This window comes from Sceloporus undulatus, chromosome 5, assembly GCF_019175285.1.
Source record: "Sceloporus undulatus isolate JIND9_A2432 ecotype Alabama chromosome 5, SceUnd_v1.1, whole genome shotgun sequence".
NCBI lineage: Eukaryota > Metazoa > Chordata > Lepidosauria > Squamata > Phrynosomatidae > Sceloporus > Sceloporus undulatus.
Window position 1 is genome coordinate 8,342,584 of NC_056526.1, and position 12,344 is coordinate 8,354,927.

Consider the following 12,344-nt stretch of genomic DNA (forward strand, 5'->3'; position numbering starts at 1 on the left):
TTATGGTAAGAGCTGTTCAACAGTGGAACACACTACCTCAGGATATGGTGGAGTTTCCTTTGGGGGGGTTTTAAACAGAGGATGCATGACCATCTGGCAGGGATGCTTTGATTGTGTATTCTTGCATGGCAGAAGAGATTGGGCTGAATGGTCCTCAGAGCCTGTTCCATTCCAACTCTGTGATTCTACTTTTGGGGGTTGTGGTTTCTACCAGCTAGTGGTGGGCCACAACAGTCCTCCCCCGTACCATCTAGGATTGCAGCCAAAGGGGCTTGGTAAACAAGCAGGCACTGAATCCCTCCTTCTGCACCAAAGCATGTATGCTGGTGTAGACTATTATGCTAGATTATGCCACCAACAGTATTCTAGGTTGGTTGTCTCATCAAAGATATGAATTGAAAAATCTGTATTTTAACAAAAAAATAAGATTAGACATAAAAGTATGCATGCTGAATGTACCTGTATTTACCTAATTTAAATTCCAAAATTCAAATTCTTAATCCAGTTTTCTTGTAAAGTGGCTGGAGATACTGGGAATTGTGGTCTCAAGACCTGACATTTTCTCTCTGTGTTCTAGGTTGGAGAGTGGTATAAAAATGTAGGATAATTTTGAAAAAGAATTGCTAGTGTAAATTCTCCACTTTATTTTGCAGGTACTGCTTTCACCTGCCTTGGATTTTGACCAGTCCGGAAGCAACCCAGACCTGTCAGGATCTCTCTTCCAAGGGAGGAGTCCAGAGCTGAGACCGCCGGGCCATTGGGTGGCAGTTTAATGAGGATTTACAGTCAGAGACAAAAAGAGAAGAACATGCCAGTTGAGAGAATGGCTGGAAGGACATTTCTTGGATTCTTCTTACAGAATTGTGGCTTGTCTTTGGAGTTCCAAGTGAGAAGTACATGCGAGTGAAGGAAGTTGAGACAACAACACGATGAAGGATCACTAGGTGGCACCAAACTACAAAAATGTTTCCACAAGTCTATGTTGTTTGTCTGTATTCTTTGGAGTAAGGTCTGTAGATTTTGATGGACAGAACGTTGCATTTGGGGATTGTAATTTGTTCTGCTGAACTCATTCACACAGATGTTGGAATCAGGCTAAATAATATATTCTCTCTGGTTAGCCGGTTATGGCTTTCTTTGGGTCTCTGGACTCCAACATGATTAAAAATCCTACATCTTTTTTTATATGAATTGAGATGGATTGATCTGCAAACTTGTCTAAAATTTATATAAATGCACAGATTGCTCATAAACAAGATTACAAAAATGTATTTAAAAAGCTAACCTAATGTCTCACTTTTTTACTCCTTTTTATAAGAAGTATAATAAATATTTGATATTTAAACATGTTTGCAGACTTCTGGTCTGAATAAGAATCTGGAAAGGATCTGTTCTGAGCTTTGATTTCTGTTGTATAGCTTCTGTATCTGGGAGGGGAAACTATTCAGTAGTATGGTGTCAGGGCTTTTCAGCCCCTGCTCCCTATTGCTGATGTTTGTTTACAAGGCTCCCAAACTTTGGTCCTCCAGGTGTTTTGGACTTCATCTCTCAGAATTCTTGGCTTTTGACCACAGTAACTGGGGCTTCTGGGGGTTGAAGACCAAAGTTTGGGAACCACTGGTTTAGAGCTTTATACCCTGCCCTTAGCCAAAATGCCACCAAAGGAGATTAGATTGTTAATTTGATAGTTCCCTGCCCTCAGGTTTACAATCTAAATAAGTCAAGTAATGTAAGGAAACGAGGAGGGCAGTGTGGCAAGGGATTAAATCCAGAAGATGCTGGCTATTCTTCTCTCCCTCATTGACCAGAGCAATGGTAGCTGGGATAAATGGAGGGCCTCTTACCAGCTCCTGGGACCAAAACATGATGGAGCTGAGCCTGTCTGCTTTTCTCTTCTTCAGAGGCCACAGCAACATCAGGTGAACACCAGCTTCCTCAATCCTGCTGGTATTATGAAGAAAAACCTTTTTATCAGTATTTTTACACTGTGTGTGTGTATCATCCAAATTTCCATCAGCAAGGATACTTCATTTTTCTGGAACAGATTATAGCAGCACCTCATTCTATATACCTAGGCCAAGATCCTTTATAATCACTGGCAAAGTGTAAATCTCCATCAGTGCTCTTCTGTCATCTGCCACCAGCTGCAGCTGAAGTGCTGAGGTGCATTACCATGGCCGGTTAGGATGGAGGAATCCTGATCACCCAACTATCAGGGTTTTGCCACTGGGAAAAAGAAAGAGCTATCAACCTCCAGTGAATACCTAGGAAATCTAGGAAGGTAATGGCAGTGAATTCCACAGATGAACTACACTCTCTCTGCAGAAGTACATTACATGTTTTAACTCGCACTTTTCACCTTCAGCTCATGACCCCAGGTTCAAGAATTATGAGACAGGGAGAGCCACTTCTCCCTATGTATTTTCTGCACACCATATATCATTTAATGCACTTCAGTTATGTCTCCCTTCCTTGCCCTTTCCCCTCCTTGCTAAGTTAAACAGCCATTTCTCCTAGTTACTTCAGCACCTGGATTATTTCAACTGCCATTTTGTGCTCCAAGGTGAGATGAACAGGCTAACCTGCTACAAAACTCAAGTTCTGTGTCTCTTCTTAAATCCAACTACATTAAATGGAAAAGGAATATGTAAGCTACTATATATACTCATGTGAAAGTCTAGAAATTTTAGTTAAAATGACACAAAAAGTTAAATTGGATTATTTCTGCAGTCTGGATGCAGCCATAATCCAACAACCTCTGTGGAGGGCCAGAGAAGTTCACTCCTGCCACAGAACAGAGTGAAGTCAGAATCTGAGTCCTGCTCAGGAGCAGTGAATTATCAATAATATTATCTTTTTACATGGCAGGTGGAGCAGAGAAAATTATCATGGCTTTGGGCACCTGGAATTCTAGGAAGGAACTCCTAACTGAGAAAATCATAAAACTTCCCCCACTGCTTTGCTATTTATAAATTGTGCTTTCCTTTGCAGAAATTTGTGTTTGTGATTTATAAGGCGTAAATCTTGTCTCCAAGGAAGGGAGAAGGAATAGCATATTACATGGATGGGGAAACACCCCAACATTGGGCTTATGGCTGGAAGATGCCTGATAATCAAATGCCCCTCTAATTTGTCCTATATATATCCAAACCAATGAGTGCAATTAAAATGTTAGCAGATTATTCAGGTGTGCCTTTTCCTTCCAGGGCAATGAGCCAGTTATATGTACTTGGCAGAGCTCTAGCCAGTTCTGTTAAAGCATTTTATGGCTGCCTCTTTAATGACTAAATTCAGGGAGGTGGACAGGTTTGAGGCTTAAGAAAAGCAGGGGCTGACCATCCAAAGTAGATAACATTATCAGATAACTGTTTTCCATACATTAATAGGATCAATATGGTTTAATGACTAGACTAGAGGATTTAATTGGGACAATTTTTAATTGGGACTGGATGCATCTACACTGTTGAAATAGTGCAGTTTAACACCACTTGAACTGCCATGGCTCCATCCTACAGAATCTTGGGATTTTTAGTATTGTTAGGTTCCAGCACTCTTTGGCAGAGAAAGCCAAAGACCTTGTAAAACTACAAATCCCAGGATTCTATAGGATGGAGCCAAGGCAGTTAAAGTGGTATCAAACTGCATTATTTTAACAGTGTATATGCACCTAGCTCAAATTAAAAAAAAGTCCCAATTAAATCCTCTAGTCATTAACAGTGTAGATGCACCTGTAGACGTGTGTTCTTTATATAAAAAAAATAAAAGAAACAAAAGGGACAATGACAAGGGTCTAGCAACATTTTTAAAGCTAACCAACAAGTGTTAATGGCTGAAAATCTACTTCTTCAGAGATGTTGATGGAGGGCAACGTTCTGCTTCCAATGTAAATGTAGTTTATACTACTGCATTCATTTCTGAGGCTGAAGAGGGTACTCCATCTGTATTTGTACCTAAGGTGGAATAATGTACTCCATCAGGGGTTGGACTGGATGGTTGGACTGGATGGCCCTTGTGGTCTCTTGCAACTCTAGATTCTGATTCTACAATCAGTGCATCTGAGAAAATGGATTTTCTTCCACAGATGCTCATGCAAAACCGAATAAGCCAGTGGGTCTTATTGGTGCTATTTAGAACTTGCCACCTCCTTGCTTTTTTTATTTTTTCTTGATCTGTTTTATAAGTAGCACTTGTGTTGCTTTCAAGCATGGTGGAGGCACTGTGCATGTTTCTCTGTTTACATGCATATCCCTCCCCAGAGAAAGAGCATGTCTGTTAGTAGTTGTGAAAGGGGCTTGATTCAACCAAAGTGAAGTACATTTAAATCCCATTGATGCTAAGGCAGATTTTAAAGAATACCTTAACAATCCCCCATTGAGACCTGTGGGATTTACTAAAAGTCCTTCACTTTGGTTGTGTGTGAGTGTGTGTGGCCCTTTTGTTTTCAAATAGCACCCCTGTTTGCCATGACTTTTACACACACGTACGCACACACAGAACACCAAAACCCACATGGGGCAGCAACAGGTATCTTTTCCATCTCTTATTCCAAGAGCATGTTCCAATACCCAACTATCCTATATTATTAACATCATGAATCACATTCACAAGTAACAGGTTTTTTTAAAAGAGAGAACCATGTTTATCTGTCTCAGTATTTTAAAAAAGAAAAGGGGGTGGAATGTAGTGACACCTTCAAGAGTAACTGATTTATGTTTGGATGTGCTTTTGGGGACATCAATCCACTCCTTCAAATGCAGTGGTGGAGTAAAGAATTAATGCCACAAGTATTTAAGCAGTTATATAGTTGAGGAGGTAAGATGAGAGTGTACATGTTACAAGAAAGATGCAAATTGTCAACATAGATCTGTACACTTTCCACAATTCTTTGAAGGTTTATGATCAGCACTGCAATTTGCATCTTTTTGTATCCCGTTACAGTCTGATCCCACCTCCATATGTGTAACTGTGGCTTTGTGCTCCATGCACACATCTGAAGAACTGGACTGAAACCCATGAAAGCTCATGCTACAATAAACCAGTTATTAACAGATGTGTGTGTCTGTGCCCATGTGTTTTAACCCATCAGTAGACAGATGTTATTGGAGTCACTTGCAAAACTGTCCATTACTAGCACCCACAGAACAGATGGATGTCTTCTGAATTCTGTTTTTGTTTTTTAAAAAAAGAAAGAATCTTGGTTTCTTTGGTGTTAAAAGTCCAAGCGCAAGAGTCTTTCTGAGAGTGGCTGGTTTTGTATGTGTTAAAAACCAGTGGGACATTCTCTCTCCTCAGAGTCTGCTATCCATCAAGTTGCTAGTCCCTGTGTCAAAAGGGTGAGAGGCCAAGTAATCCCTATAAGGTCCATCAATCAGTTTCTCGGCATTGTTCTTGGCAAACCAGCAGTCCACTTCTTGTTCACCATTGTAGATCTTCCTCTGTTTCCATACAACAGGAACCAAACGCCCTTTCAGCTTTAATAATACATTCCCAGAGTTCACATCTATCCCTTTGGTTTGGTTCCAGCTGCCCATGGGATGACTCTGTCTCAATGGCTCTTGGATAAGTTTAACATCTTGGTGTAAGAACTGACCTGTATAGGAGGAAAAACAGAAAACTTATTGGTTGGAGATTGAAGTACAGTTGGCCTTCCGTTTTTGCTGGGGATCTGTTCCGGACCCCCTGTGAAAATGGAGACTCGCCAATATTCAAGCCCCATAGGTGTGTGCCTGGGAACGTGTGTAGGGCATGCACCGTGGGGGCTCAAGACTATGAAACGCAAGTCTGCGAGAACAGAGGGGCAACTGTATAGCTAAAATTTCAACAGGTACAAAGACAGAAATTAGTGGATAACCTTATCTTTTTAAAAGGATGTTGTGCAGGTGAGAGGGAATGTAGATCAGCCTACAACCAATGTGGTGCCCTCCAGATTTTATGGATTATAAATCCTATCAGCCACAGGCTGCATGAACTTTAGGTCCAGAAAATTAAGAAGACACCAAGTTGGTGAGGCCATTGTCCATAAAGTAGGGCAGACTGTGACTCATTAATAGTTACTTCAATCGGTTCACTCTAGTTCGGTTCACTCTAGTTCCAACTAACCAAGTGGATTTTGGCCACTGTATTTGTTAGAAGATTTTTTTGCATCCTCTCTTCCCCTCCTTAGATAGATTTTCCTGCATGCCAATCCTGCTATCTCTCCCTCTTTCAAACACCTCTTTTGCGCCTATTGAACCACATGGCAATAACTTTGAAAATTGGTAAACAAACCATGTGATTCAGGTCACTCCTCCTTTTGGAAAGTATTCACACGCAAAGAGTTTTCTCTTTTTTCTTGTTGGGTTTTCCATCTTCGTCCTCTCTCAACCTTTCTTTGAAAAGATGGTGAGATAAAGATTTCTTCTTCACCTGAACTATTAATTAGCTAGGTTAGTATATAGCCTCTATGAATAAGTCAATTAAAGCCATTAGTAAATTTTGGTTTAAACTGGAAGCTACTTGTGTTGTTTTTGAGTCAGTCTCGGTTCTTAGAGAAGCATAGTTAGACAAGGACATGTTTGCTGCTACTCTGCTGATTTAAAGCTAGACCCTGACAGGCTTGGCTTTGATGTTTTTGATATTTAAATATTTTTGTTTTCTTACCAAGGCTGAAGCCTTAGGAAACTTAAATTGCCTTGCACCAGCACTCTGTGCAGATAATGCTAGAGATCATGTAAAACTACAAATTCCAAGATTTCATAGGATGGAGCTACAGCACTTAAAGTACTGTCAAACTGCATTATTTCTACAGCGTAGAAGCACCCTAAAGCTCCTTCACACATTCCTAGAAACCAAAAGCATCTCCTCCTTACCTAGTAGGCCGTGAGAATGTGCAGAAAGGCCTTTGCTGTTGGAGATGTAGAATCCCAAATGATCCTTCTGGTATGGAGCGGGGTTCTTGTAATGGTGGATCAGAATGACAAAGCCAATAGTGCCCCGGAGGACCACAGTGACATTGGAACGGGCAAATATGGAGACCTCTAGGTTCTTGCTTGCCAACATAGCAGTGCGGTCACAAGGCAAGATAAGTCTCTTTCCATCGTCCAAAATAACCTTTGTGGGTGTAACCTCCAGATATGATCTCTCTGGTTTGTTACTGAGAATAGTGATGCTTCTAAAGTAGGTCCTCTGTTTCTTATGGCCGTGGCGTGGAGCAGGAGCACCTATTAGCTGGCCATTCACAGTCACCCCTTAAAGGGAAAGGAAGAATAAGCAAGAAATGAAACGTTTAGGTTTAGATCTTGTGCTGAGAAGTACCTTGCATGATATTTGTTTGATAAATTTTGCATGGAATCTAGGATAAAGTTTTGGGATAAAGAGAATCACATTATTTTATTTTAAGAGACAATAGTTAGTCCCCATGACTGTGGAGCCAAAACCTGAAGAATATTCACCACGATGCCCAGAGTTCATGGGCAGAGCTTCTGACATGGTTTGCTAACATGCTTTGCTACTAGAATTCTGAGTATTACATGATTATTGTCTCTCTGGAAAAAACATGGCTGGGGTTTTATAAATACATAAACTCAACTTGCTTGGTAGTCCCAACCTAGTGTTCTTTTATTATGCATATTACCACTTCTCATCCGCCAGTACCTCAGTTTGTTTCCCATCAGTCCCAGCAAGCACGATCAATGGTAATCTATTATGGTAACTGTAGTCTAAAACATCTAGAATGCCAAAGGTTGCTCAGTCCTGCTTCAAAACAATCTTGTCAGGTAGATCAGACTCAAGTATCTCCATATTACAACTGAAGGAGGGAGCAAGGGTCTGGAACTACCAGAGCTGTGGAGGACAAAAGCATCTGGAAATCTTGGCTGTATGAAAGGTACAGGGAAAGCAGTGGCAGGCAGGTGTAAAGGTTTACGTTTCCTTTTTCTTAACTTCTATGCATCCTCTTTATATCTTGGCTTCCAAGGCTCCTTTTGCATTCCCTAATTTGCTTTGCTGCCAAAAGGTTTTATTTACTTCTGAAAGAGAGCAGTACATTAAGGCCATAAGGATACTAGAACTTGGGAATATTACATTTTTGACTCCTATTTCCAGAATCCTCAATCAACGGGGGAATATTAACTCCCAAAAGTATATTTTCCAAGTTACATTCCAGTCAGACCTATGCGGAAATAATGCAGTTTGACACCACTTTAATTGCCATGACTCCATCCTATGAAATCCTGGAATTTGTCATTTTGTGAGGCACCAGCAGTCTTTGGCAGAGAAGGCTGAAGACTTTGTAAAGCTACAGCTCCCAGGATTCCATAGGATGGAATCTACAGTGTTTCTACAGTGCAGATGCACCCCTAGTGCTATCAGTTGAAAGGCACTGGGCAGCATTTTCTCTCCTGGCTCTAAAAAAATCTTTAAATTATATGGGAATGTGTAAGCTGCCAGTGGCATCTATTATTATTGCTTTTGCTATTTACCATCACGTTGACACTGATTTTTGGCCACCCTATGAATAAGAGACCTCCAAGATCCCAAGATCAACTGCCCTCCCCAGGTCTTACAAACTCAGGGCTATAAGTGGTGTTCCTATTTTTCCACTACCTTCCACTTTTCACAGGGATATACATTTTCCCCAGCATTATTACACCCAGACTCCTTTTAAAATTCTGTGAATGAAGCAAAGCTGTTGTACAATATGAGCATCATTAGAAACAGTTCTAAATCAATATATTTTGGAGGTAAAATATAAACTCAGCACTTCCAGACTCCACAGGTATGTCTCTTTACCTCTGCACCCATTCTTGTTGTGTGAATTTGCATTATTTTTTAATATTTCATATAAACGATTCTTAAAACCAGAAAATGCCAGTCAAAAGCGGGTTGCAGTTTAAAAGTAGCAATGTTGGCTACGTGCCCAAAGGCCTATTAGAAACATCTAAAACTGGAATTACACATTTTTATTACACACCCTGTCAGCAATCTTTTTCTAGAGATAAAGCATCAGAAGGCTGTGTGGATAATTTCAGCTGGACTGGAGCCAGTCCCAAAGGAGGTGGAGAAAAGCCAAGAAAAACCAATTTCTTTTGCATATAGTTTGGCTTTTACTGAGCCTTGAACTGTGGACTTTAAAACACCAGCCTGCTATCCTGCCACAATCTCACTAGTTTAAGAATGGAAGAACTGATGGCAAAGTGTATGCTTCCATTCTTAAACTAGTGCGATTGTAGCAGGACAGCAGGCGGTCACTGCGAGGGAGAACAGATCTGAATCATGCCTAATCACACTTTTCTCTTTCAGGTCCCAGCTAAAAACTTATTTTTACAAGCTTTCAGATTAACCTAGTGTTGGTTTGTCTTTCACTGCATCTTGTTTGCATTAGTTGTATCGCATTTTAGCAAACATACATAATGCATTTAGTTGTTTGTAATTTGGGGTTTTAACTATGTGGTTTTATGCGGCTCAGAGGTGGGGATCATGTAGCTCTTCAGAAGTAATGGAATTCCCAGCATTTTTCACCTTGGGGTATACTGGCTAGCACTGCTGGGGGTTGCAATCCAACAACATCTAAAGAACCCTGAAACAAATTTTTAACTTCCCTGGGTATAAATAATACTAATACATACTACTTATTTGTACAATGGGTATAAACTGAAGTAAGAACAAGAAAAGTAGAAGAGAAATAATAATAGAGCAGAAACACTAGAAGAGGTCCATATTATATAATACTCTCTTTAACAAATATGTTTTCCTTCTTCTTTACAAAACTATTGCATAGTCTTGATGCTTTCCATGGTTTTTCTCTTCCCAGTCAGTTGGGAGCTTTACTGTCTCAGGAGTAATCTTCTTACAAATCACAGCTGCTTAGGAATTCCAGGAGAGATCAGAAAGTCTAGAAACCCCTACCCACGAGGATGGAAACTTTTTTAATCCAATACCTCCCGTGATCCATTTAATTTAATTTGATTCTGGAGGCAAACTATACCATGTCAGATATTACTAGGTTTATAAGTGGAACTTCTCATCATTTTCATCTGCAAAAAGCAACTGCTGGGGGGGGGGGACTGGGTCAGGACCGTGCCATTCAGTGTGTGTGTGTGTGTGTGTCCCTTCAAATCCCCTGTTGACTTATGGCAGTCCCATGCATTTCATAGGGTTTTCTTGAGCAAGGATGCTTGGAGGTGGTTTTGCCAGTGCCTTTCTCTGAAATATAGTCTACAGTACCTGGAATTTGCTGGCAGTCTCCCATCCAAGTACTAACCAGAGGTAACCCTACTTATCTTGCAAGATCAGATGGGATCTGGTGCCTTTAGAGTATTTAGGCCCTTTGCAGAAGCCCTATCAAAATGACAGCCTCTCCAATGGACCTATAGATAGTATAGTGGGGATTTAGAAGCATCAATTCATGCCCAAATATCTTCTCTTCCATGGTTAATGGTAAATGGGAATGGGGTAGAAGCTGAAGAGGCTGGTGTTTGGCTGTTTGCACAGGGGACAAATCCGCTTCTCTTGTTTTGCTTCAGCCCTTTGCTTCAAATCCTTTTGAGAGTCATCATCTGTGTGGCTGTTGTACCATCAGGTTGACTCCATCTCATGGTGACCCTATCGTGGGGTTTTCTTGGCCAGATTTCTTCAAAGGAGGTTTGCTCTGAGGCTGAGGGAGTGTAACTTTCCCCTGATCACCCAGTGATTTTCTGTGGCTGGGAGGGGATTTGAACCCTGGTCTCCTGGAGCCTTCGTCCAACACTCAAATGACTATGTACCATGCTACCATACTCTAAGATAGCTTCACATTTACCTTCCATAGAATAATAGAATCATAGAGTTGGAAGAGACCCCCAGTGCTTCTGGTCTTTTTTGGAGGGGCAAACTCAGAAGGGCCAGTTATAGGGAACATGTAACTCCCTTGTTGAAATGGCATCACTGGCTACTGGTTCATTTCCACAATTCAACTTAGGTCCAGACTATCTGAAAGACCGTATCTCCCTATATGAACCAGCAAGAACCCACCACCATCACAGCCCCACTTGGCGGGGACATGAGAGACAGGACCTTCTCAGTGGCTGCTCCCAACCTTTGGAACTCCCCTCTGCAGGAGACTAGGCTGGCACCCTCCCTACTTTCCTTTCAACAGAAAGCAAAAACCTTTTCATTTCAGTAGGCTTTTAATTTCAGGGCAGCTTCTTATTGGGATGCTTTCTTTTTCTTTTCTTAAAACCTTTCTTTGTTTTTAAAATGATTTTATATTGTTTTATGTGGTGATTTTAATTGTTATTAACATTTTATTGGGAAGGTTTTTTAAATTGATTCTTTCTGGGAGCCAGCTTGGGTCTCAACCTGAAAGAAAGGCAGCATAAAGATGAAATAAATAAATACATATAAATAAACGAACAAACACCCCCAACCCACAGTTCCTCATCATACCAGAGTTCTTATGATCAGAAACCAGTCTGAGGATATCGCCTGGCTCCCCATCAATGTTGAAGCAGACCGTCAGCTTGCTCAAGGGGAAGTCAACAACAAAATGGGGATCGCCATCCGCTGAAGAGACATTTGAAAAAAGAATGAGAAAAATATTAATGCTGCCACAGCTTAACAGACATAATATTAGCCACTCAATCAATCTATAGAGATTCTTCTCAGGCTCCCTCCTCCATCAAAAACTTTTTAAAAATCAATTCTTGAGGTTAGATTTCCTGGAATGCAAAACAGCAATAATAAGATAGGTGAAAACTTTAACAAAATTTTGCAGTGCACAGCACTTCCATTCAACGTTCCTGCAATCTACAATACTGCTAATCTTTTCTAAGATAGTCTATCCCATCATCATCCCCAATTTTATAACCACCTTGAGCCTTGAGGAGAAGCGGGAAAGAAATTATTATTATTATTATTATTATTATTATTATTATTATTAGCAGGGTAGGAAGTGATGAATCACTGTGTGAGAGGAGAAAAGGCAGGCATGGGTTATATGTCTAATTTACCACATTATACTGTACAGTACAGTTTATTCGTGACAACCATATATGGGTTATAACTATCAAATTACAGTTTTACAGAAATTATTAAAACCTTTTAAAACTTTTAGAATCACAGTTGGCTCTATAATATATAAAACAATAAATGTTTAAACAAAAATTTCAAAAATATTTAATATTAAACACACCACAATGGAACTGACTAACAAGACACCAGCCAAAGTCTTTAAGCCACCTCTAGGCAGGTTTTCTGTTTCTCTTTTTAAGTTTAAAAACCCTCAGCAACCCTTTCCCTCCACTAATGGGATCCTGTTTGACCATCTTAAGTTTGTGTTTTGGAGGGAAAAGCTAAAAGTGGACCATTTTAATCTCAGAACACTAGGA

General features: G+C 40.4%; 2 protein-coding genes across 4 annotated transcripts in view; one reads left to right on the forward strand and one right to left on the reverse strand.

Annotated features, from left to right (window-relative positions):
- Nucleotides 1-1,343, forward strand: part of LOC121931536 (store-operated calcium entry regulator STIMATE-like) — a 43,169-nt gene extending 41,826 nt beyond the window's left edge. Inside the window, exon 8 of the mRNA XM_042469405.1 lies at nucleotides 654-1,343. Within this exon, the coding sequence (XP_042325339.1) occupies nucleotides 654-773 (120 nt within the window). The 3' untranslated portion in view covers nucleotides 774-1,343. The remainder of the gene's footprint in view (nucleotides 1-653) is intronic.
- A 3,167-nt stretch (nucleotides 1,344-4,510) lies between these two features.
- Nucleotides 4,511-12,344, reverse strand: part of ITIH5 (inter-alpha-trypsin inhibitor heavy chain 5) — a 54,764-nt gene continuing 46,930 nt past the window's right edge. For all 3 annotated transcript variants that reach the window (XM_042466513.1, XM_042466514.1, XM_042466512.1), the window contains 3 exons: nucleotides 11,404-11,520; nucleotides 6,849-7,226; nucleotides 4,511-5,590 (listed from right to left, as the gene is read on the reverse strand). In XM_042466513.1, coding sequence (XP_042322447.1) covers nucleotides 5,289-5,590; nucleotides 6,849-7,226; nucleotides 11,404-11,520 — 797 coding nt within the window. In that variant the 3' untranslated portion in view covers nucleotides 4,511-5,288. The remainder of the gene's footprint in view (nucleotides 5,591-6,848; nucleotides 7,227-11,403; nucleotides 11,521-12,344) is intronic.